The sequence below is a fragment of the Diceros bicornis genome, chromosome 11 (genome assembly GCF_020826845.1).
Source record: "Diceros bicornis minor isolate mBicDic1 chromosome 11, mDicBic1.mat.cur, whole genome shotgun sequence".
NCBI lineage: Eukaryota > Metazoa > Chordata > Mammalia > Perissodactyla > Rhinocerotidae > Diceros > Diceros bicornis.
The window spans coordinates 65,829,956-65,857,143 of NC_080750.1; the positions used below are offsets into that span (position 1 = coordinate 65,829,956).

At 39.7% G+C, this 27,188-nt stretch overlaps 2 protein-coding genes across 7 annotated transcripts in view; one reads left to right on the forward strand and one right to left on the reverse strand.

Annotated features, from left to right (window-relative positions):
* The window catches only part of ELP3 (elongator acetyltransferase complex subunit 3), a 102,267-nt gene extending 85,947 nt beyond the window's left edge, over positions 1-16,320 (reverse strand). Inside the window, exons 1-5 of the mRNA XM_058550435.1 lie at positions 16,229-16,320; positions 12,997-13,096; positions 10,130-10,268; positions 3,093-3,163; positions 1,973-2,036 (exon numbers count right to left, since the gene is read on the reverse strand). Coding sequence (XP_058406418.1) covers positions 1,973-2,036; positions 3,093-3,163; positions 10,130-10,268; positions 12,997-13,096; positions 16,229-16,247 — 393 coding nt within the window. The 5' untranslated portion in view covers positions 16,248-16,320. The remainder of the gene's footprint in view (positions 1-1,972; positions 2,037-3,092; positions 3,164-10,129; positions 10,269-12,996; positions 13,097-16,228) is intronic.
* Positions 16,321-16,459: 139 nt separating this feature from the next.
* NUGGC (nuclear GTPase, germinal center associated) overlaps positions 16,460-27,188 on the forward strand; it is a 55,247-nt gene continuing 44,518 nt past the window's right edge. Inside the window, exons 1-3 of one of the 6 annotated variants that reach the window (XM_058550441.1) lie at positions 16,460-18,337; positions 20,490-20,553; positions 21,875-21,940. The gene's annotated coding sequence lies outside the window, so the exon portion shown is untranslated. The remainder of the gene's footprint in view (positions 18,338-20,489; positions 20,554-21,874; positions 21,941-27,188) is intronic. The other 5 variants (XM_058550437.1, XM_058550438.1, XM_058550442.1 and 2 more) reach the window with 5 other exon arrangements.

Genomic DNA, 27,188 nt, shown 5'->3' on the forward strand with positions numbered 1-27,188 from the left:
AAAGTAAAAATAAAAAGTAGTTTCAAAAGAGTTGTATTAAAAATAAAACTTTCTTGGGGCTGGCCCGGTGGTGTAGTGGTTAGGTTTACACACTGCTTTGGTGGCCTGGGGTTTGCACGTTCGGATCCTGGGCACAGATCTATGCACCACTTATCGAGCCATGCTGTGGCAGGCATCTCACATATAAAGTAGAGGAAGATGCACATGGATGTTAGTCCAGGGTCAATCTTCCTCAGCAGAAAGAGGAGGACTGGCAACAGATGTTAGCTCAGGGCTAATATTCCTCACACACAAAAAAAAAAATTGAAGAAATAAAAATTTTAAAAAATAAATAAATAAAATTTTCTTGTGCTCCTTTCTTCCTTTCTCTGTCTCGTCAGGGTTCAAAATAATGTCCTGAATAGCATCTGGCTAGTCTCCACCTCCACTGTCAGAAGTATTTCAACAGCAGGGCATCTCCTTGGATCATACTTAACCTTTGTGTAAACACTTACAGAATCTCCAGGGTCACCAAATTGTTATACTACTCACAGACATAGCTGTGCATACATATTTAAAAGAGTTATTTGTTAAACTAAACTTTAAACAAGGTCATTAAATACAACATAGTTTCTAATGGCTTAACAAAAAGACTTTATGCTATTATACAATGGAATATTCTACAGCCATGAAACAATATACTGATACAAAATGATCTCTAAGATATATTGTTAAATGAAAAAGGCAAAGTGCAAGGTTTTGATACACTAATATGTGTAAACAAGTATGATAAAGAATATATATGTGCTTATATATCCATGTAGCATTTTTAAAGGATGTATAAGGAAAGAGAGAATACTGATTGTTGGGGGCAGTGCTGGAGCAGCAAGGGGTGGCTAAGGGATGGGAATAAGAGGGAGCCTTTTCACTGAATAACTCCTTTTGTATTTTTAAAAATCTGAACTATGGAAAACAGGTAAAAAATGAAAAACCATATATAAGGAAAAGTCACCTGGTTTGCTGGCTGCTGACCTCTTCTGAGGAGGCTGACTGCTTCAAAAGCCTGCTCACGGTTCTCCTGCTTTCACTCTTGCCCCCACACTAATCCTTTCCCCACAGAGCCATCAAATGATCTTTTAAAAACTTAACTTGGATTATATCATTCCCCTGCTTTAAATCTTAATGGCTTCTCATGACACCTATAATAAAAGCCAAACTCCTTGCCCTGGCTTACAAACCCCTATGCCATCTGTCTCTCCAATCTCATTCTTCCCCTTACCCACTACGCTCCAGAACACCCCACCATCACTCCTACCACAGCTCCTTGGTCTAGCTATTCTCTCTGCTAGGAATGCTCTTTCCTGACACTCTTGAAATGTTCCTTCTTGTCATTCAGGACTCAGACAACCCCTTCCTAACCACCATGCCTAAAGTATCCACCCAGGTACTACACTTTACTTGATTTTACTTCTCCGCTTAGCATTTACTGGCATTCTTTTCTTGTTTGTTTCTTTATTGTCTATTTCCCATTATTAGAAGGTAAATTCCACAAAACCAGGGACCTTATCTGTTTTTTCACTGCTGCAGAGGCAGTACAATGTAGCAGTGAGGAGCACAGAATTCAAAACCTGGCTCTGTCACTTATTAGCGGTGTGTCTCTGGGCCGGCTGTTTAAGCCTTCTAGGCCTGTTTCCTTATCCATAAAACCAGGATAATAATAATGTCTACCTTCAAAATGCTGCTTTAAGGTTTAAATTCATAAATCACTTAGAATAGTATTTGACATATATTAATAATAAATGCTTACATAAGTATTTCTCCAGTGACCAGAACAATATATGTAGACACTCAGCAAATACGTGATGAAGGAACAACTTTTGTAATCAGGAAAAACACAAAAAATAAAAATTTTAAGAAAGCCAGTACTTATAAAAGCACACTATAGGTAAAGCATGATGTAACACTTCCTCAGGACAACCTCACATTACTTTACCTCATATCCAGTATAAGACTGGGTGGAATATTCAAAATCTGAATCAGGTCCACCAGGGCAGTATCTGCCAATGCAACAAAAGAATGAAGATGTCAGATACAAAACTTAGTTTAACAGTCAAGTTCAAGTATCTACAGTCTCCATAAAATCCTGATACCAAACAAGCTTCATTTTCAAATCCTAACAGAAAAGTCAATTTTTGCAGTATCTGCAAATAATATATTTTCTACTAACAAGTAAACAAGATAAACATACAAAGGAACTTTATTACAGTCATTTTCAGACTACTGCAGTCACTATTATTTTATAGGTTTAAGCTTTTAGGGGCTAATAACAGGACCCAAGTTGTCCTAAGTCTGGATTGATACTCACAGTGCTCTCTTGGTAACTATACTTTAGAAAATCTTTCTTCTGTTTAATCTTCCTACCTAGAACATGCGTATTCTTCTGCTAATTTTTTCATTTATCTAAATTTAAGAAGTTTAAAGGTTATTTATAAGGATAATTTTTCATTCTGATACTTTTCTGATCCAAATTCATTCTAAATTTCTGCTATTTGGAATGTAGACAGCTCATATTTTTATGTTTCATTTATCGAGTTAATAGAATGTTTACTGTTTTGAGTTCTATAACCTGTATTTTTTTTATTATATACTGTAACAAATTAAAATCTTTATATGATTCATTTTTTTTCTTTTTTTGGTGAGGAAGATTAGCCCTGAGCTAACATCCGTTGCCAGTCCTCCTCTTTTTTTGCTGAGGAAGACTGGCCCTGGGCTAACATCTGTGCCCATCTTCCTCTACTGTATATGGGACACTGCCACAGCATGGCTTGAGGCATGGTGTGTAGGTCTGCACCCAAGATCCAAACCCAAGGAGCCCGGGCCACCAAAGTGGAGCACGTGACCTTAACCACTACACTACTGGGCCCCTATATGATTCATTTTTAAAACACTGAAATATTCTATCAACAGTTGCTTGTTTCAAAGAACTAACTCATGAATCTATTAAATCAAAGTTGTAAATATTACCAGCATGCACCATCAAGGCTCTAGTGGACTTACTAGTTCAATTAAAATACCTACACATACACACATCTTATCAAAATTACCATACTTACACACATATATTTCCTGTAAAGCTGATGTGTGGACATCTGTGGGGTTTGCACATCACAGCCACAACAGCAATCTATAAAAGAAAGATTAACAAAAAAGTTATTACGGAATAATTAATACAAAATTCTGGAAAGTGGTTATCTCTCAGAAGGAGGGAGAGGAATGCAGAAAGTGGTACACAAGAGGCTTCAAAGGTATTCGTAATGTCATATTATTTAAGTTGAACAATGGGTATAAGGGTGATCTCTTTTCAATGTTATTAATCTTTAAAAATGTACATACACATTGTATATACTAGGCTGTATTATGTTTTACAATAAATTAAGTGCAAAATAAGGAATTGATAATTTTTAAAGTCACAGTAATTCTTATTCTCTTTTGCTCACTCTGATTTGTTTTACTAAAACAGCCTATAACAAAAAATTATGCAATTCTATAAAATTTTATCTAAACCTAACCTTTGTTAGGTTTAGATAAACCTAACTCAAACTGCTTATGGACACACTAGATCTCAACATTTAGAGCAGAGACTATCAAACCAGGAGCTAGACTTCACAGAGTGTATACAAAACATTCTCTATCAGAATGGGGTCTATCAGAGCCCAAGTGGGGTGAAAAGAGCATCTGCTTGAGAAGAGAGGTGATGGTGGAGACAGAATACTGGTTACATATAGGGGTGGTTGGTCAAATAAGGGTATACACTAAGGTGAATGTAAGCCAGGTTTCTTACTGTCAGAGAACAAAGTTATAAATATGGCAAGGAAGAAAACTAGAATGAACTCTGCGGGTTGGATGAAAATGAAGGCATTGTTGTGAACTCATAGTTTTCAATATATACAGATTGATATACAAATAAATATAGATGCAAATTATGTATATGTGCACATGTATGTATGTCTATACACATATATGTGTCCTAGCTTGGGCCACTGAGAGGGTCTGGGAGCAGCAACACCCTAATAGCAGTGAGCGCATCAGATCTTGGTTTCTAAATACCCTTCTTTACTAAAAGGCTCCTTGGAGAAATGGCTGATTCCAGGGCTGGGGTAAAAAAAGTAGAAGATGAGATGGGAACATTTTATTATAACAGAAAGCTAGAAACTGCTCAAAGAATGATGGGGACATTTTAAAAAGACACAGAAATCAGATTGAAAGGCCTCCTTAGTCAAATATGGGATAATTTGTGCATCAAAATAAATAATGATAGTAACAGATTATAACCCACCAAATAGGAAACCATTAATCCATTCATACAAATAAATGAGTAAACTGGAAGTCTGATAAGGAACAGGATATTTACATAGTTTCAAAGGATCAGCAGATTTGGTCCTGTCCAAAACAGCCATTAGACATTTGGTCCACACCAAAAAGTCCTAGATATGTGGTCATATTTGATCCTGTCCAAAACGTCCATGGAGACACTGGGTCCATGCCAAAAGGTCCTTGATATTTGGTCCTGTCCAAAATCATCTGGCATGGACCAAATGTGCTCATGGACGTTTTGGACAGGACCAAATGTCCTGCAAGGTTTCAAAGTACTTCATCACACAAAACTTCTTAATTACAAAGTAGAAACGAATAACTTTACAGAGGAGAAGCCTGGTAGGCATCACCTTGATCAAAATGAACATCAGTGAAACTATGCACCACTTGACAGGATACAGTAAGAACACCGTATCACTTCTGTGGTATTCCGGCCAAAGATGTATAACCTGAATCTAATTATGAGGAAACATCTAATTATGCCAAATTGAGGGACATGCTGTAAAATAACTTGCCCGAAATCCTCAAAAGTGTTAAGGCAATGATGTCAAGGAAAGACACAGAAAGTGTCTAGACCAAAGGGACATGACAACTAAATGCAACATGTTGATTCTGAACTGGGTCCTGTAAGTCATTATTGAAGCAGCTGGTGATACTTGAAAGAGGTCTGAGGATTGGATGATAGTAATGTATCAGTGTTAAATTCCTGATTTTGATGGCTGTATTGGGGTGATGTAAGAAAATGTCCTTGTTTTTAGGAAATACACACTGAAGTATTTAAAGGCCTCAGCTTTGCAACTTACTCTGAAATGGTTCAGGGGAAAATGTTCTTTGTACTGGACTTTAAACTTTTCTATAAGTTTGTAACTATTTTTCATAATAAAAATTATTAAAGTTTAACTTAAATCATTCAATAGTGATCTAGAGAAACTCCAAAATAAATAATTTTGCAAATCTGAATTAAAAACTTAGATTTTCAAACAAATGTTTTTATTTAAAATGAGACACAACCATACAAACCACTGATGAGGTCAATCTAATTCAACAATCTCTTACTGAGGGCCTACTATATGGGCCAGGTTCTGAACTACACACAACAGACAGGTCCCAAGACTACAAAAATATCAATGCACTGCTTCTATCCTCTGAAATCACACTACCTAGTAGGGGAGGAAGACATACAGAAATAAGCTATTTCAGAACTACACGGTAAGAAGCATGCAGAAAATACTAGGAACGCTCAAAGAAGGCAATTAATTAGCCCTGACCAGGGGAGTGAGGGATGCCTTCCCTGGGCGGGAGGGGGTCGGGGGGGGGGCAGGCTCACAATCATGCTGAGCAAGAGTTAACCAAGCTGAGAAGGAAGGGGGAGGTAGGTGCCAGGGAAGCAATGTGTAGTAGTTTTCAATCATCTTTTGAGCAGCAGAACTCTTCTTTTCAGTAACGTTTTACTCAAAACCTCAATTTATAAAAGAGATAGCAACAGCCCTTGGTGAAGGAGAGACGGGACTTGCTCCCATGGCTTCCCTATTACTCCCCACAGTAGCTCCTAAAAAACTTCTAAGAAATCCTGTACTTTTGTAGAATACATTTCAAAAGTTAGTGATAAAGTAGAAAAAGCAATGAATTTGGAGTCAGCCAAAGAGATATAGGTTTGAATTTTTTCTCTGCCCCTAATTGTGTATTTTCCTATTTTGTAAAATGAGGACAATACTACCGACCCCTCAAAACTGTTTTGAGGACTAAATTAGAAAACATACTAGCACAGCGGCCAGTCTGTAACAGGTGGGCAGCATGGTAGCTACTGTTATAACTAATAGTGATACTACTAAGAATAATAACAATCATTGTGTTCTAAGCAAAAAAACAAACAAAAACTCAAATACAAACAAACTCAAAATGGATCATAGACCTAAATGTAAAACGCAAAACTATAAAACTTCTAGAAGATCACACAGGAGAAAATCTAGGTGACCTTAGGTTTTGCAATGAGTTTTAGATACAACACCAAAAGCACGATACGTGAAAGAAAAATTGGTAAGTTGGACTACACTAAAATTTGAAAGTTCTGCTCTGAGCAAAATACTGTTAAAGAGAATGAAAAGACAAGCCATAGACTGGGAGAAAATATTTGCAAAACACATATCTGATAAAAGACATGTATCTTAAATACACAAAGAATTCTTAAAACTCCACAATAAAAAAAAACAAACAACCCAATTAGGAACAGGGCAAAAGATCTGAACAGACACCTCACCAAAGAAGATATACAGATAAGCATACGAAATAATATCAAATAAGTATATGAAAAGATACTCAATATCATATGTCACTTGGGAATTGCAAATTAAAACAACGAGATACCACTACACACCTATTAGAATGGCCAAAATCCAGAACACTGACAACACCAAATGCTGACGAGGATGTGGAGCAACAGAACTCTCCTTCATTTTTGGTGGGAATGCAAAATGATACAGCCTATTTGGAAGACAGTTTGGCAGTTTCTTACAAAGCTACACATACTCTTACCATAAGATCCAGCAAACGTGCTCCTAGGTATTTACCCAAATGAGTTGAAAATTTATATTTACACAAAAACCTTTGCATATTTATAGCAGCTTTGTCCATAACCAGCAAAAGTTGGAAGCAACTGAGATGTCCTTCAATAGGTGAATGGATAAACAAACTGGAGTACATTCAGACGATGGGATACTATTCAGTGCTTAAAAAAAAAAGAGCTATCGGGGCCGGCCCCGTGGCTTGGCGGTTAAGTGCGCGCGCTCTGCTACTGGCGGCCTGGGTTCGGATCCCAGGCACGCACCGACGCACTGCTTCTCTGGCCATGCTGAGGCCGCATCCCACATACAGCAACTGGAAGGATATGCAACTATGACATACAACTATCTACTGGGGCTTTGGGGGGGGGGGAAGAGGAGGATTGGCAATAGATGTTAGTTCAGAGCCGGTCTTCCTCAGCAAAAAGAGGAGGATTAGCATGGATGTTAGCTCAGGGCTGATCTTCCTCACAAAAAAAAAAAAAAAAAAAAGAGCTATCAAGCCACTAAAAAGACATGGCGCAACTTTAAATGCACAATGCTAAGTGAAAGAAGCCAATCTGAAAAGGCTACATATTATTTGATTCCAACTATATGACATTCTGGAAAAGGCAAAACTATGGAAACAGTAAATAGATCAGTGGTTGCCAGAGGTTTAGAGCAGAGGAAAGGATGAGTAGTGGAGTTTTAGGGCAGTGAACTAGTCCATCTGGTACTGTAATGGTGGATACATGACATTATGCATTTGGTAAAACCCATAGCATGTACAACACTATGAGTGACCCTAATGTAAGCTATAGGCTTCAATTAATAATAATGTAGCAATATTGGTTCATCAATTATAACAAATGTACCAAACCAATGCAAGGTATTAATAATAGGGCAACCTGGGGAGGAGGAAAGGAAGTATATGGGGACTCTGTACTTTCTGCTCAATTTTTCTGTAAACCTAAAACTTCTCTATAAAAAAATAAAAACAAATCACCACCAGAGTAACATCAGGAATAAAAGCATTGAGGTTAGGACACATAGCAGATAAGGAATGACAATCAGCTGTATACTTCTGCTATTTTTAATAGCTTACGAAATGACTGAAATAACCTAAATAAGAAATAATAAAGGCCAAAATATTCCTACCAGCGGTGGTAGAAATGGACAATGCACTTCACATCTTTTGGTGACTCAGCAGATGGGAGCACCATGAACTAAGATGGACATGAAAGATGAACGAGCAAGTTTGAGGTTAGTTTTGGTTGTTATACTTGAGGATCTACAGGCAGGCAAAGGAGAGATGTATAACAGGCAATTTGACACGAACCTGAAGCTTGGGGAGAGGTCGGAGCTCAGAGTCAGTATGTGGCAATACTTAAAAATATCAATGGATGAGATCACCAAAGAAAGCAGGTACACTACTAAAAAACAGTGAGCCCAGGACCACAGAAAACAGAAATCAATTTTTAGAAGCAAGCAGAACAAGAGTAGCCCGCAAAGAAAGAAAAGAAATGATCAGAGGTAGGAGGAGGAGCAGAGAGAATGGTGTCATGGAAGCCAGGTGTATCGATCAGGTTGAAAGGTTGCTAAATCTTTGTCTTCCATAGTGGCAAGCTCACACACGGTGCTAAAAACTAAAAATTCAAGACTTATCTATAAAGCATGTTATTTAGGGATATGGAAACATTAAGAAATCAGCTAAGCGTTACAAGTAGTTGCTCTGGGGGGAAAAATAGGAAACAAGGGGTTTGGAACTATTAGTATTTCTTTTTTTTTTTTTAATTAACTAATTTTTTTGTGTGTGTGTGAGGAAGATCAGCCCTGAGCTAACATCTGCCAATCCTCCTCTTTTTTTTGCTGAGAAAGACTGGCCCTGGGCTAACATCCATGCCCATCTTCCTCCACTTTATATGGGACGCAGCCACAGCATGGGTTGACAAGCGGTGCGTCAGTGCTCGCCCGGGATCCGAACTGGTGAACCCCGGGCTGCCGCAGAGGAGCGGACGCACTTAACCACTTGCACCACCGGGCCAGCCCCTATTAGTCTTTCTTAAAGAGCGTTTTACACTAAGTACAAAGAAACAAAACAAAAACACTTAAGCACAAAGGAGAAGAGACCAGGATTGGTGGTACATTGTATATAAAAGTTTTGGGGTCTTAGTAGCCACAAATGTAATATGATCCAAGTGATATGACCACCAAATAAAGAAACACAAGCTGCAGTTACTAGAAGTATAATATCCCCAACCATATAACAAACTGAACTTCTTAGATCACAACAGGACCACAGAATTCAACTCTGGGTACCATGTTTTAACAGGGTCCCAACCCTATCTCTCACATTCATCCTTTTTATCCTAGAGCCCCTACCCTAATTCAGGATCTTAACTCTTCACACCTCAGTCAAACCAAGAGTATACTAACTGTTCTTTTTGTCTCCAAGCTACCCTATGTCTTGTATCCAAATTAATTTTCTGAAAATCTGTTTTGTTCATATCACTCCCTTTCTCAAAAATCTTTAACAGTTTCCTACTGTCCATCTTCTTTGTGGGACATTTAAGATCTTTTACAAGCTGATCCCAAACTAACTCTTCAATACCACGCCCTAAGGCTTTCCCAAATGAATGATCAACTCCATTCTGGTGTACACTGTTCCCTGCACACCCACACCTCTTATATCATCTCCACCTCTGTGCCTTAGCGCTCTGTGCCCTTGCTCACATTACTCTTCAAGCCTGCTCTTCTCTGCTTATGTGAGCACCATTCATATGTCAAGCAAGCTCCACGCTTTCTATTGGGCTTTCCCCAGTCTTTTTTACTGCAGGGACATCTCTGTCCTCTGGACTCTCAGAGTGCTCCCTACTGTGTCAATCGTTTCACAATTACTGTATACAGAATGGCTTTGCACCACTAACTATCTTTTAAAAGTACCTTTTATAGGTGTCAATTATATTGAAAGATACAAGCTTAAGATTGTGATAGTCAAGCCTCAATCTATACTTTTAAAGACACCAAAACATCCTTTACTCCTTTAAGCACAACAAATTTTTTCCTCTGTATGCCCTCCTACCATTCTGCACATGTCTCCACTCCAGCACATATCATAATATATGGATTTTATTAGTCCGAATCCCCCACCTCCACGTCACTACCTTGGTGTTAAAAGGAGGCAGGGATTTCTGGCAGAACAGATACACAATCAATATTTCATGAATTGAATCACTCACCCCACTGGCAGTTCTGATGGGTTTTGCCTTTAACTTGGGGACCAAGACCTTTCGATACTGAGGTGGGACTGCAGCAATGATATCCACCAGGCGAGGCTGTGCTGAAAGACCATATTTGGCAGCTGTCCTGGTTTTCACCCTGAAAGTAAAGCATCTAGCATTATCGAGATCACACTATTTCAAGGACAAGCTACCAAAAGGATGACCTATGAATAACATCATCAACTCCTGTCACTTCCCTATCCTTTTACCAGATGATAATCGTGGTTTTAATATCTGTGAATATCAGAGAAATAGAAGAATTCATGAATGAATGACTTCCTTTTCTCACTCTGGAGTACCAAAGAAAACTAGATGACTAAAGGGAAGGGCCCAGGACGGTGACACAATGTAGGCATCGTGCAAAACAGTGCTCCAGCTTCAAAGGATTCACCCTTTTCTCAATCTCAGCACTAATGCATTAGGGATCAGATTAATTCTGCTGTGGGGGACTATTCAGCAGCATCATGGGCCTCTACCCACTGGCACCCTTCTTACTGTTGTACCAATCAAAAACGTCTCCAAACATCACCAAATGTTCGTGGGGGAAAAATCATGCCTGGTTGTGAACCACTGTCTTAGACCAAACAAACAAACAAAAAGACAATTCAAAGGAAAGCTATGCAGAACCAAATGGGAAATAAAGCATATATTTTTAAGAGTGTTTTAAAACTTTTTCTAATACAAAATATTATATACATAAAGAGCAGAACATAAAATATATATACACTTTAACAATTATAAAGCAATCACTCATGTAACCACACTCCAAAAAATAGAATATGATCAGCACTGCAGAAGACCCATTTATCCCTTCCTGATTTTAACCCTAACCCTAACCCCCAGGAGTACTCTTTACCTCAACTGATAATTCCCTGCTTTTCTCTATAATTCTACCAGCTTTCCTTTTCTTTGCTGCTAGCCAAACCTTAATAGTCATCTTAATTTCTCATTTTAATCCACCTAGAAATATTGTGAGGTGTTTGTATAATTTTCTATAAATGTTAACTGAGTACCCCATACGTACAAGAGACAACCTAAATACTTGGTATGTCAGGAGGTATAAGGCATAGTCGTTTCATGCTCTACGTTTGCAGACAGGCATGCATGTGTAGCATTTGTAAGTGATAAAAACATATGTGATAAAACACACACATAACAATGAATGCTTCCAGAGTTCTAGAGGAACTCAATGTATGCTGAGGAGATATTCACAGAAAACAGGCACAGAAAAAAAGAGTAGGCTTCAGAAAGACAATGAAAACAGAAAGACGTCACTGAGCACAGACAGGCTGGCTTATGTGAAGTCTCAAAAATAGGAATGGACATATTTTAAGAAATATGGGTAAACCAACTTGACAGAAAGCAGAAGATTTTCAATATAAAGGTACAGAAGTTTGAAAAGTTGGAAAAGTAAGTTGAGGCCAGATCGAGAAGTCTTACATAATGGGTTGAGAAATCTGCATTTAATTCCATAAGCACTGGGGACAAGCTGAAAGTTCCCGCACAGGGAAATGACATGATAAAACATGAAAAGAAGGAAAATTAATCTAGCAAAAGATTAAAAGGGACTGAAAGCATAAACTATTGCAGTAGTCTAGACTTAAGGTTAAAAAGGGATGGAATAGGAGTTAGTTGTGGAAATGGAAGTGAGAGGCGTAATGAGGAAAGAGTAGACAAAATTTAGACCCTAATTGGACCTAAAGGAAAGATTCAAAGATGACACTAGAGTTTTAAGCCTGAGTGAAGGTTAACACAACTAAGCAAAGAGGACATCTGAGTAGGGACTGGTTTTAAGGAAGATGCAAGCTTTAGCTTTAGATGTAATAAATTAAAGAGAATGACAAAAACATACAAGAAGTACAAATGTTCACTAGAAATAAAAGATTGGTATAATTAGGGGTATAGCCAACAAAGACAGAAAAAAACCTGCTAAAGACATGGTAGAAAAATCAGTAAATATAATGTATTCATAGACAAAAAAGGATAGTTATTTAAAAATTTCTTTAGCAAATGTTTATTAAGCACAATGTTCCAAGGAAGGGCTAAAACACTGGAGTATCTCAAGTAACAGAAAACAGGGTCTAAAAAAAAAGTTATGCATATGGTGATTAGATCATTGCTGACCTGGAAGTAGGGAGAACCTTTTCATTACAGCAGATGTATATAGTGACTATATAGTGAAAAAAATAGATGCAGAGATCAAAGACCACTCTCATTTGAGGGAGTAGCAAAGTTAAAGCTGAACATGACTGTGGAGAAGAAGTGGATGAACATGTCAAAGAGGTTCTCAAGTAGGGAAGGGTTGGATTAGATCAAAGGCCCCAAAGGGAGGGTTTTCCTGGGAGAGAGCTACTGCTTCCTCTGAGACAGTAGGGAAGAGAAGAAGGATGTGAAGGGATGTAGCTCAGAAGGTAAGAACATGGGCTCTGGAGACAGACGACCTAATTTCAAATCCCAGGTCTGCCAATTACTAGTTATTTACTCTTGGACAAATTATTTAACCTTTTTCTGTCTCAGATTACCCATCTGTCAAATGAGGGTGATATAAGTACCTATCTCATACAGCTTTTGAGAGGATCAACTGAGCACATAATGCACTACTAACACTAGTGGAATATAGTAAGCACCTAATAAGTGTTAGAAGCTATTAGTATTATTAAGCTATGATACTTTTTGCCATAAATGAGTGACAGGGCAGGTCAGAAAGCTAAATTCTCAACTAAAAAATAAAACATGAGATAGAAAACAAGCAGTATTTGATAATTTCATAAAAGAGATCTACCACCTAAGAACAAGATTGCCTTCTTTTTCATAGATCAACTTACTTATTTAGATCGATGTCTTTCCCCTGTTCGTGGGCTTCAATTAGTTGTTTAATAACATCTCCTATGGTCAGCATCATTAGCTCAGCAGGGCTAAGATCTCCTGGAAACATAATATTTAACAACATAAAAAAATCATAATTATTCAGTAAAGATATTAGCGGTTTTCCTTCCAAAATCATTCCAACCATGCCAAATAAATAGCTCAAGTTCACAAGACACTAAACCTCTACTGTTTACAACTTGATCATATCTTTTGTATCTTTAATTTAAAACAAACCTGGTTTCACCTATATATGGGAAGAGCTCACTTTAGAAGCACATACACCATGAGAATGACAGATACAGGAAAGAGTAGAGACAAACAGGAGAAAGAACCTAATCACACAAGAAAGGACCAAAGTAGTTAAAATAGCTTCCCTCTATCTCCAGATTTGTAATTACATTTAGATGCATTATTTCATCTGACTCTCACAACAGAGTAAGGTAAAAAGAACAGGAATATTTTCCTGTCCCATAAAAATGCTACCAGGGGGCGAAGTTGAAACTCAAATCTAGGTATCTGCAGAAGTAGTATAATAAAGCAATGTAATACTACATTGTAATACAAAGGACATTGTCTAAGGATCTTAATACATCTCTAAGATATAGTATAGTTGTCCACCATCGCGACCTTCTCCAGGCAACTGAGGCTCCCCTTCTCATCTAAAAGGCAACAGCAAAGGTGACATGTTCTTACAAGACCCCATCCCCCCAATTACTGTTGACTGGTTCAAGGATGGCCACCTATCCAAGTCAGGCCAATCTGAGCTCTTTTCCTCAAGGCAAAAAATGCCAGTCTCTCTCCAGTGATAAAAGCTATGAGATTTCAGTTTGGGAGCTGCTAGCAAGCATGCTTCCTGCCTGTAGAGAAAGCTGGTGTGCAAAGACAATGAAGTCATCAGAGAGAAGCATAGATGAGAAAGCCCCAGCAGTTAGGGAGCCCTTTTATTTACTTTATTTCATTTGAAACCTCACAACAACACTGTAAGGTAGGTATTGTTATCCCATTTTACAGATGTGAAAAATTAAAGCAAGTTAAGATGCCATGGTAAATGGCATAATTAAGACTCAAATCCAGGTCTTTTTTCCACAACTTCCATGCTTTTTTCACTGTACCAAGCTGCCTCTAATTTAATGAGGCAAGGCAAACACATACAAAACACTTTGAGAGAGAAAAAGGTCCTTCTACAACTAAAGGCTAAATGCTTTCCAAACCATGTAACTCAGCACTTCAGAGTTCTACAGAGGCGCCCCAGGGGCCATGTAACAGAGGTAGGGCTGATGATGGCAAAGGACGAGGAAGGGGGAGAGAAGGAGGAAGGAAAAGGAGAGTCTCTTTCTCCATTTCAAAAAAGCAGCTTGACTTTTATCTATTTATATACTAAGGGTCTGAATAAGAATTTATTTGGAGGGGAAAAGGGGACTCAGGCAATAAAAATAAAGATTTGAAAACCACCTGTATCAAGAATTAAATGGAGAAGTAAATTAGTAAGAAAAGGCTTCATGGAGGAAATGGCACAGGGGTCTTTAAAGAAAAGGCAGGATTTGAACAAGCAAAATAGAGTGCAATCCAGAAGAAACAATTTTAGGTATAGGAATTACCTATTTCTGTATGACGGTGCGTTGCCTAACTAGAATACAGGCTTTCTAACAGAGCTCAATGAAGAATAAAGTACAGGGTACACGGGCTACTAAGCAAAGGGATTTAAATGGAATGCAATAGACAGTGGAGAACTATACATTCTCAAGTTTGGGAGTAAAAAGATGCAAGCAGTGTTTAAAGAAAATAAGTATACAAAATACGCTAAAGAAAATGAGGATACAAAAAATGATTCAGAAGGTGAAAAGAATACATACCATCTGGATACTAAGTAAAAGGCTCTGGAAAGGCAACATTGTGGGAAAAAACCTCACAAGATTTAAAGTAAAAAACTTGGACAATAGACTCCTGTTCCTAGCTCCCAACTCCTACCGGCTGTATGATAATGCCAAGATCGAGGACTTCTGAGCCCCTATTTCCTTGCCTGCAAAATTGGGGAAATACATACACACCTCATAAGACCATTGTAAGAATCAACTGAAATAATGTATATGAAAGCCAAAGTACTATTCAAATATTAGTTATCGATGAAGGTGGGTTAGGACAATGGTGGCCAGAATGATAAGAAATAAACTATTTCAAGAGATGATTTCTAAGTAAGAACTAACAGGGCTTGGTGATGAAATTAAAAGTGTAAAGCTGTCTGGACTGACAGACTGAGGAGGAGCAAGTTAGAGGAAGAAGATGACAAATTGGAGACATGTCGAGTTTGATGCCACCAGACAACTGAGTGACACTTGGAGCTGTTGTTCCAAGAAACTGCAGTTGATGCCAAGAGGCATAGCGATTAAGGACAGATTTATTTTTAATTTTATGTTTTTGGGGTTCATAGAGACAGCCTGACCAACCAGTTCCACTTCCTAAGCATAATTTTGGGCTGGGAAAGCAACTTAACTCATTGAACCTCAGCTTCTTCATCTGTAAAAAGGAGATGATATCGATTTCAGAATTCATAGCAAAGGCTCAATAAATGGTAGCTATTACTATCATAACCATTATTATTATTAGACCCACTGCTCAAATGAGTCCAGAGATAAGATTAGAACCTGTGAGAAAATACTTGAAATCTGACTCCATCCTGTTGAAAAACTAAAGATGGAATTCTGCATTCTAACTCAGGAGGTAATACAAACGGGGATAACTGCATAAGTGTTCCACAGAATCCAAGAATAATTCAGAGTTGCTTTTTTGTTTTTTTAACTTAGGACTTAAAAAAAAAAAAAAAACCCACACGTGAAATGTGTCCTAAAACAAATTCTAGCAAACTAAGAGTTCGAGAACGCATTAAATCGACCGACCACGTTAGCTACTTGAACGTCATACCTTGGAATAAAGCTTTTCCTGCTATTTATGCAAAAGACATCAAGTAACTGCCAAAGTGGAAGGGTAAGAGCAGGTTGGTTTAAAAACCGCAATAGGTAAAACGAGAAGGCAGGGGGCTGGAGCCGACAGACAGGCTGACCTCGGGTGGTGGGGCGACTGGACCAGACAGCGGATTCCCGCCGGAAAAAGTGGGTCAGCGTCTGACCACCCAGGTGTTCGCCGCTTCCCTACCATCCCCATTCCCCCTCTTCCTCTCCCTCCCTTTCGCACCTTTCCGCTTCTGCCTCATTTCTTCGCTTTCTTAGCAGCCGTCTCCACAGAAGGTGTAGCTACCAACTCGCACCTCGGGGAGAGTTGACAGCCACAAAGCAACGCCGGCCTGCCGTAAAATGACGGCCAATGTATCGTAAAGCTGTTCACAGAAGACGGCGCGCGCAAAGGTCCACCCCTCCCCCAGCGGCGGCGCGCGGAGCCGCAGGAGGCGGGGCGGAAAAGCTGCGGCGGAGGCGATGGTGTGTGGGGTTCAAGGGCTGTAGCGTGGGAGCCTCTGAACGCAACGGCAGCTGGGCATTAGGAAGCTCGACCTAGGTAGTATAGCCGTACATACAAAGCTTATGTATAGAGGCTGCGGCAGGAAGCCTAAATGAGAGAGTACAAGGGTATAGGAGCTCAGAGTGCATCACGTCAGGGGGGCTAGGCGGGAACGTGAGTGGGAGAAGGCGTGAGGACGAGTCCGCTAGTGTGGTGGAAGCTAAATTCAGAGCCTGGGAGAGACCGTGCGGAATCAAGTAACAATCTGAGATGCGGGCTTTGACGCCAGTGGTCGCCTTGGTCTCGGATGAATGGCACGTATCGTCGATAGCCATCAGAAAAGCCATCAGGTCTCTCCAGAAACACGCACACACGCACAGAGGTTTGCAGAGTTTGGAGGCAGGATTTGGGATGACCCATCCGTGATCTCTTTTGTTCATGGACCAGAAGTTATGAACCCCTCTCATTAACATAAAGACAGGAAAACGTGCTGTTTCCAGTTCCTTATTTCCCACTAGAATTGAGGTAACTGTGACCCCACAACGACACTGAAACTATCCTGGTCAAGTTTTGTGACTTCATCAGGCCAAATTCAGTAGTAATCTGCCCTTATTGTGATCCTAGTACTAACTGACATAAGTTGGCTTCCGTGAGAGTCTTTCATGATAAGACCCTCCACACTCTCTTGGTTTCTCTTCTACTTTTCTCAGTCTCGTGTGAACTTGTCTACCTCACCTCAAAATATTGGTGTACAACAGGGGTCACTTCTCAGCCTTGTCTCTCCCAAGGTATCCCCAGAGTACTCTAGCTTTAAATACCATCTATCTGCTCCCATTTTTATAGTCCAGCCCCAACTTCTGCCCTATTTGACCTCTTGTTAGATCTGAGTGTCTAATATGCATCTCAAACTTAGCATGTCCAAAACAGAATTCTATTTTTACTCCAAATCTGTTCTTTCCCCACTCTTCTGTATCTAAAGGCACCATCATCCACCTCGTCACTCTTTTACCTCACATAAGAGAAAGATCAAAGTGGGTAGTACAGTCATAAATTTTAAATAGGGATTAGGGTAGGCCTTACTGGGAATGTGATATTTGAGTTAATATTTGATATGCAGATATCTGGGGGAAGAGTATTTCAGGTAGAGGGAACAGTTCATACAAACGTCCTAGGGTGAGAGGATGCCCGGTGTGTTCAAGGAAAGTAAGGAGGCCAGTGCCAATGGAGCAGTGAGTGAGGAAGTGTACTAGAGGTTGAAGAAGTGATGGGGTGGGGTGGGGGACAGTGCAGCTCATATAAGACCTTATAGGCTATTATAAAGCTTTTGGCTTTTACTCGAAGTGATTTGGGGAGCCACTGGAGAATTTTTAGCAGAGATATGATCTTATTTATAATTTTAAAATATCTCTATTTGCTGTGTTGAGAATAGATTGTAGAGGATGAAGAACAGAAGCTGGGAGATCAGTTAGTTGGCTATATCATAACTATGCTGGTGATTCCCAAACTTTGATGCACTTTAGAATCACCTACAGAGTAGTGAAAAATCCCAGTGCTCAGGTCACATCGCATACCAATTAAATCAAAATATCAAGGGGTGGGAGCCAGGCATTAGTATTTTTTAAAGACCCTTGAGTGATTCCAATGTGCAGCAAAGTTTGGGAACCACTGAACAAGGCCAGAGATGATTATGACTCGAGTTAGGGTAGTAAGCAGTGGAGATGGTGAGAAGTGTTCAGATTCTGCATATGTTTTGAAGATGTCAATAAGACTTCCTGACAGATCAGATCTGGGATATGAGAGAAAGACAGACATCAACATCAAGGATGACACTGAAGCTTTTGGACCAAGGTACTGGAACCATGTAGTTGCCGTTAGCTGAAATGGAAAAAACTGTAGGTGGAGTGGGGTTTTGAGGGGGTCAATCTGGACATGTGTTTGGGATGTGGTAAGACATGAAAAATGTTGGGGCTGGAGATACCAATTGAGAGTTATAGGCATATAGGTGAAATTTAAAGCTATGAAACAAGGTGAATGTGGAAAAGAAAGCGAAGAGACCAAAGACTAAGCTTTGGAGCATTCTGTTATTAGCAGGGTGGGGAGAAGAGGAGTAACCAGCAAAGGAGGCTGATGAGGTAGGAAGAAAACTAGGACAGTGTGCTTACCTGGAAGCCAAGAAAAGAAAATCTATTAAGGAGGAGGGAGTGATCCACTGGGTCAAATGCTGTTGATGGGTCAAGTAAGATGAGGGTTGAAAATTGACTAGGATCATTGGGGCCTTTGACAAGAACAGTTTCATGGAATGGTAGAAGTGATGGCTTGACTAGAGAAGGTTTATAATAGATTGAGAGGAGAGAAACTTGAGACAATGAGTTTAGACAACTCTTTTGAGGGGTTTTGCTATAAAGAAGTATAGAGAAATGGAGTAGTAGCTGGCAGGGAAACTGGGGTCAAAGGGAGTGTTTGTTAAAATGGAATAATTAACAGCAAGTATGTATGCCAATGGGAATAATCCAGTGGAGAGTGAAAATCTGATGAATTAAGAGAAGAGGGGAAAGTACTCTACCTAATCCTGCAGTTGGAGAGAGGGGATGGAATCTGGTGCATAAGAGAAGGGATTAGTTTTTGATGGACACATGAATAGTTCATCTATTTACAGGCTGGAAAGCAGAACACATGAGTGAAGATTCTGATAGGTGGTTGGATAAGATGGTGGGACTCTGTGGAAGTTCTCTTTCAGTTGCTTCAATGTTTCCAGTGAGTTCAATGAAAATTCAGCCCGGTGGTTTGCCCAAACTTCTAACAGACCTAGCATTCAGGTATCCAACAGCAAGTGTCAAGGACCATAAAGAACCCAGGCAGCTTTAAAAATGATCAAAATTAATTTTACTTACCAGGTACTTTAGTAGTACCTCTGATTAAGAATACAGTTAACTGTTGAAGTAAAGAAACAGCCAGTAGAGGGAGAGCTAAGCACATGTGACATGAATATAAGTATAAGGTATGATTTTGCCCAGAGAGATAAGTAGAAGATCCAACACTAATGATGGTATTCACATTGATTTTCTTTGTTTTGAGCTTTGTATTGGTATTTTTATGGTTTTTTTATGGATGAGGCACACCATCTTGCCAAAAGTTCAAAGCAATTTTTAAGACCACAGTCTAAGTATTTATCTTCAATTCTTTCTGACCTCTTTGCTTTGTGAATCCCCACTTTAGATTAAAAACATACCTACAATTACTGAGGGTTAGCCTAGTAATGACTGAGTCTGCCTTTCAAGGTCAAAACACTACTTGAAGCTGAAGATTTAAAAGATAGCTTTTTCCCTGCACTTGATGTGATTGTTTAGGTTGTCAGACGCAGCAAAGTGGAGTAGGTTCTACTTTCTTCTCTCCTGGACAGCATTTTAAGAATATTTGTTTTTATGTGTTTTTTTTTTTTTAAATAACAGATGTAAAATTTAAGTTCCAGAAAGCGTTATTTAAAACCGTATGACACTCATTTCTACAATCAAACAATTCAATGTTGTTTGATTTTGGGTGAATTTCAAGACTTTGTATCAAGAATCAGCTTATTTTCACCATCTCATATCATCCATCTCTCCTGGTTGTCTTGTATTTGGGGGTGTGGGAACCAGTGCATTGTCTCTTCTGGGACTGGGGCATTTTTCCTATCTGCTGAAGTAAGTCAGATCCATCTGAATAACTTTTACCCTCAAAAAAAGGGTGCTGCAGGTGGATGCTGCAATCTATTTGGAGAGGAAAAATGACCAATGTCTGCCTGCTTGTAGGCATAGGGCAGAGAAAGGTGTAAGATCCCCAGTTCACATACAAGTTAACTGTAAATGAAAGAGGAAATAGCACAAATCAATTTCTGAGGGAGGAGATTGTTATAAATAGCCCCCTGATGGCAAATCAGTTTCGCTTCTGCTTTTGTAAACATGGCTTTGTGACTGTGGCCACGGGCTATATAACTCAGCTGTTTCCACATATCTGTACCAAGGCAAAGAAACTGCCACCGTCTCTTTTGTGGACTCCTGGAGCCAAAGCAGAAAGAGTGACCTCTGGTAAGTTGTTTCTCTTGTGTTATTTATACTGTAACTTATGGTTGATTTAAGAAAAAATAGACTTTAGATTTACAGAAAAATTGAGAAGATAGTACAGAGAGTCTTCATATAAGCCACACTCAGTTTTCTCTCTTACGTTAGTATGGTACATTTGTTACAATTAATGAACCAATATTTGTAACATTATTATTAACTAAAAGCTATGCTTTATTCAGATTTTCTTAGTTTTTATCTAATGTCCTTTTCTGTCCTAGGATCCCATCTAGGATACTGCATTGCATTGTCATGTCTACTTAGGCTTCTCTTGCCTGTGACGGTTTTTCAGACTTTCCTTGTTTTTGATGACCTTGACAGTTTTGAATAGTACTCGTCAGGTATTTGAGGAGTACTGGTTAGGTTTTGAGGAGTACTCGTTAGATATTCTGTAGGATTCACCTCTGAGATTTGTTTGTTTTTCTCATGATTAGACTGGAGTTATGGGTTTAGGGGAGGAAGGTCACAGAATTACAGTGCCATCCTCATCACATCACGTCAGAGTTACATACTGTCAACATGGTTTATGATGTTGATGTTGGCCTTGATCACCCAGCTAAGGCCGTGTTTGTCAGGTTTCTCCACTGCAAAGTTGCTCTTTCCCCCTCCTTTCCATACTGTCCTCTTTGGGAGGAAGTTGCTCTGCAAAGCCCACACTTATGGAGTAGGAAGTGACGCTCTCTCTCCTTGAGGGTGGACTATCTACATAAATTATTTGGAATTTTTCTATATGGAAGATTTGTTTCTTTCCCTCTCTTGATTTTCTTAAAGTAAATTACTTCTTGAGAGAAAGTGTATTCTACTTTCTTGTTTAAGTGAATTTTAAGGCTATGGGTAAAGGCCAGTGAACTAGAAATCTGGAGAATCAGGGTTTAGTTTGAATTTTACTTAAGAGTGTGATCGTTGGCAAGTCACTAATCATTCCTCCCCAAAGAAAACAGCTATTTCAGGCATAGTTGGGGGTCGTATTGATGTCATCTTATGCCTCATTAACTTTGGTGAGCTTGGGGGAGCAATATGAGAGGATTCAAATTCATTTCGTTAGAATCTGATAGAGTATGTTATGAAAATATCTGCTTATTTTACTTACCTATTCACCTGAGGGAGAAGGACGGAGAAAATCATGTCATCCCAATACCTCGTTTATTATATCTACCTCTGGTGGCTGTGCTTCTAATGTTGCACACATGTGTTAATGCTGAAAACATAACTCTTTTCCTTTGGGGGTTTGAAGGCCCTTGTTTCACTTTTACTTCTAGCTAATGTGTTTAAATTGCTCCTTTGGCAGGTATCTAGTCTGGAAGAGCAGTGCAATGTCTAATACGGTGGTTAGGAAATGTTACCAACACCAAAGGTACTTAAAACTTAAAAAGAAAGGAAATAAATCCTAAATGTCATCAACATTCCATCATTTTATTAAGAATCTCCTTCTTATTTCATACTTCAGCCCACCTCCCTGTGGGAGGGGAGGAGACTTTACCAAGGACTCTTGACGGAAGATGAGATAGAGCTGTCAAGGTGATTGATCAACAGAGACAAGAATGGGAGTCAGTTTATCAGTTAAAGTGGCATGTGTACCCCCAAAACTAAATAGACTTGCCCCGGGTGAATAGTACTGATTTCTAATTTAACTGTGTTCACCAAATATTCTGAAAATAAATAATATTTGTACAGATGCTGAAGTGCCTGTAGAGCAACTTTGCATGCAATATTACATTTAATCCTCACAATTAACTCCCGATATAAGCGTTTTTACATTCTCGTTTTATATGTGGATAAGCTGAGGCTCAGAGACGTTAGGTGATTTGTTCCGTGTTGCGTTGAGGTACTGGAGCAGGATCCAAAAACCAGGCAGTCTGACTCCAAATCCTGAGTAATTTCCACTACACCATTCACAGTCTGCCCTGTGCAAGCAGACACCCTCCCCACCCCCCCACCCCCATTTTGTTCCTGATGTATCCCCAACACCTAGAACAGTGCCTGGTACATAGCAGACACTCAGTAAATATTTGTTGAATGAATGAATATAATTCCTGCCATTATTAATCTCACGATCTAAGATAGATTTGAAAGATACACTTCATTCATTAACAAATATTTATTCAGTGCTTACTATGTACCAAGCACTTCCCACATTTATCAAAAGTAGAGAATAAACCAAAGTTAATGATCAAAATGCCCCTTATAGGAACTTTGCTACTTTAAGCATTTTGATTTTTTCCTATGAGTGCTACCTTGGGGTGGGGGTCAGGGCAGGAATGAAAGGAAAACAAGAATAATGTTGGGAAGGGTTAATGATGTGAAGCAAGGTAGGGTGAGATGAGATTCTGGTAAAGGAGAAGAGCTAGGGGAAGAGAAGAGGACATTTGTAGTTCTTAATAAAGACATTCAGTTCTGCATCAGACACAGACGAATGCAGTGAAAGTGTACTACTCAGTCTCCCTCTCACATGCTCACCCACAACACACACACTCTGTCTGGCTTGTCTTACTTCTGAGGGTGTTGCAGAATTTTCAGGCAGTAGCTTCAATGTGAGTCCCTAGGTGTAATTTTATCAACTTGCGATTCTCCCTCATACTCAACAGCCTTCATTCCCCAAATGCCTTTGTCATGCATTTGAGGGAGCCCCTCGTTTGTGGCACTGTTCTCTCCCCTCTCCTACTCTTAACCTCCAGAGGCTTTGTTTAGACAGTACCCCTTAGAGGCTGCTTGGTGGAATGAAGGGAACACTGAGCTTGGAATCACTGTGTGAACTTGGAATCACTGTGTGACCTCCCTGGGCTTTGGTGTTCATGTCTATAGAAGAAGGGGCTCCACAGCATTCTTTACTTGCTTCCACTCTATGAAGCTGTTCTAGTGTAGGAATGACTATTGCATTTGAATCACCTCTGTTGTGTTATTTTAAGAAAAAAGGCAATAAACAAACAAACAGAAGAAAGAGAGAGTGAGAGAAGCAAGAATAACTGTCAAAAGTCACAATTATTTAACAGGAAACTGGTTCTGTGCAACCTTCCCATATCTAGCTAAATATGCAGAGAGTCTAATTTAAAAGATGCTATTCTTAGGCTCAATGCACATGAATGTAAATAAGTACTAAAAGCAAAACTTAAGTGCCAACCACACAGTTGAAATACAAGTGAGATAAACCACACGTGAAAACCTTGCCTGCATGAGCAATACATTTGGGCTGTTTTCAATTGCTTCTCCCCAGACACCAAATTTTCACAAAATGTACCATCATTACTGCCTCTCTTTGGGGGAAAGTGGACCCCAACATAATTTGAGGAAGAACTATGCACCTGTGGGTCGTTTGCTCCTTAAAACAAAATGAACCTGAGACTACAGTAACCTCAATTGTGCTACTTTTGGTTACACAGGAGCCCTAATCATTGGTACAGTCTTGGTTTCAACGACAGGTAACATTCAAAATAGGAACTTTAATCCTTTGGCTCCCAATTAAATCCAAAAACATTTTCACTTTAAGGACTAGTTCAATCTTTCATTTATAGATGAGAAAAACAAGGCCCAGAGAGATAAAATGACTTGTCTGAAGTCCCACAGCTCCTTTGACTGGTGGCAAAGTCAGAACTGGAATCTTCCATACCTGATTTCTAGCTTAATGCCCTTTCCATTGCATCCTTCAGGTCAAGTCAGTGACTATATACTGAGTGTCTATACCATACTACTCTCCCTATTAATTGATGTATTTTGTTTTATAGATTTTCCTTTTTAAGTGCTCGGCATTTATTTCATTCTGCCTCCTCAGCCTTTTTGCAAATGATCCCCTTCCATTTTCCAGTGCCCTAGTTTGCCAATCAAATGATCCCCTTCCATTTTCCAGTGCCCTAGTTTGCCAATCAAATGATCCCCTTCCATTTTCCAGTGCCCTAGTTTGCCAATCAAATGATCCCCTTCCATTTTCCAGTGCCCTAGTTTGCCAATCAAATGATCCCCTTCCATTTTCCAGTGCCCTAGTTTGCCAATCAAATGATCCCTTCCTGTCAGTCTTTCAACATTGACAGAAGGAATTTGAAGCCCAATTCCCTACAACTGCAACTCAAATAATTTCCAATTTCTCCACATTTCAGTTGGGGGTCACAAATTACTTGTGTACTGGCACCAAAGTTGCTGCTGCAGTGGGAGGCTCATGGTTTTGTGTCTCCACTGCATGCAGCTAAAGACAATCCAACCCTGGATAGCTACATGCTAACAGCCATTGCTGGCCATTGTGTACTGTTGATTTAATAAGTGAAGTCAGACGAACTGAAGTTCCTGTGACCCTGAAGGAAGCCCAAACCACTGCCCACATCCTAGAATTTGGTGAACATGTCTGCTTCTGCTCTAAATCCACTTACCTCTCAGAGTGAAGGGCCTTAATCTGTATTCGAATGGTGGTAACACTTGTCAGTTTCTTAGTGCTTTTGGACTTCATCTGGCTTCTCTATTTCTTCCTAGAATTTGACACGGAATACAAGTTGTCTTGGAGGTCTACAGTGGATTTGTCCACTGGTAGGATCATACATTTTGTTTTGTTTCCAGTGTTCCAGTGATATGATATCTAACATTTTGTGTGACTATGGCTCATTGAGCAGCTGTCTTCAGAAAACAACAGATGGCTTTCCTAGGGGTAATTCCTAATTCTGTATCTGAACTTATTTATGGGCGTTACTATATACTTGAGCACCTTATAGCTCATCTACCCTTTTTTCTCCTAACTCAGCTAGATTTTGATGTGGTTTAGTGTTTCCAACTCAGCATTTCAAACCAGGAATTGCTTGTGTCTCTCATGAATTTTAGTGACCTCACAGAGCACTTCCACTACCAGCTTTACTGGTGAACATTTCAAGGAAGAACATGGAGTTTTGGGATTTGAAGAAACCTTAAAATTCATCTAGTCTAGTGCCATTATTGGGTGGTCATACCAGTATAGGTTCAAACACCTCTCATAGTGGAAAATTCATTACTTTCCAAGAGAGCTCATTCCATTTTGGACAGCTCTGACTACTAGAGAATGTTAAGCAAAAATGTGCTTTCTTATACTTTCCACCTAGTGGATCTAGTTCTCCCTTCTTGGGACCATAGAAACCACACACTGTCCCTCTTTTATATGCAGCTCTAAGGTCATGTTTTTGAAGACCACTAGGCAGTCCTCTCCCCATCTTTGGCCTTTGCTGTGTCTTCCTTTCCTCACGTTAAACATTCCCAGTTCCTGTGGCTCAGTCCTCACTATTAATGCTGCTCCATTTGCATACTTGTCTATTTGTTCCTACTCTTTGCTTAAGGCAGGACTCTAATCATATCAAAAACAAATTTTGTTTTTAACCATCCTTTGGTGTAGAATTTCACCAAAAGCTTCTCATCCATTATTTCATTCATTCATTCAGCATTTATTGTCAGTCATTGCACTTCATGATAGAAATACAACATTGAAACAAATGCAGCTGTGACCTTGAATAGCTCATGGTTCAGTAAGGAGGAAGAGACATAAACAAAGCGTGGAAAGCGTTGTAACAAAGGTGTGCTTGGTGCAGTAGTGACACAAGGGGGAAATGATTGGGAATCAAGACACAGTTTCACAGAGGAAATGCTAAAACAGGATCTTGAGGAAAGAGTAGGAATTCACCAGGAAGAAGAGGGGAAGGTTACTCCACACAGAAGGAACAGCATGTGCTAAAATGCATGGCAGTTCAATAGGATACCCTGCTTTGGAGATCTGTAAGGAGTCTGAGGTGGTCTGAGAGGGGGCCACAAGATAAGGAATGGAAAGATAGGAACTCTACCTAAGGCTCAGGACCTTGCACATAGTGGAGGTTCACACCACATTCATTCAACACCTACCAAGTACAGAAACCATTTCGTCAGTTAATATCCACCAGCCAAACTATACTCGAGTACAAGGCTGTTTCAACTGATGAGTTGTGATTTTCATTTGGGGTTAATATGTAAATGAGGCATAGTCTCCCTAACTAACGGCCTATGGGTCTGGTGGGGCTTGACAGATCAGGTGGAATTTTGCATATTTCAGAAGGGCTGGTGACTCTCTGCTTTTGAATTACACAGCTGAGAATCCAAATAGCAACATTAGACATGGAAAGTAAGCACTTCGGGTGCTCCCCACTTGTGTTCCTCAAATTCTCCTCGATATGTGGAGAAAGAAGCTCCAGGATAGCATATCCCCGTCCCATCTGTGCAGTGCCCTCTGTTCTGAACCTCTATGGGTCCAGTTTTCCCTCTGTACCTAAGCCCTGTCTGCCGGTGAACTGAAGACAGGTTGGATCTGACACTTCTCCTTTTGGATGTGCCTCTCCTTCTCCCTCCCCTGCAGATTCCCATGCTGTGCTGCTGCCTATAGCCCCAGTAGGGGTGTCTTCCTGGTGGAAGTGGGGGTGGGGTGATGAGGAAGATCCGGAGAACCTAGTTATTGCGTGTCTCTTTCCCCACTCAGTAACCCCCAAAGCAACTCCAGGAAACCCTAGGAATATCAAAGTTTCCATCCATCTCTCAGATTCTTGATGAGACCTGCTGGCACTAAACATTACTGGCACAAGGGTTTGAGGCTTACCTGAGTAGGGCACTGATGTCACCCAAAGCAGCAAAGCCAT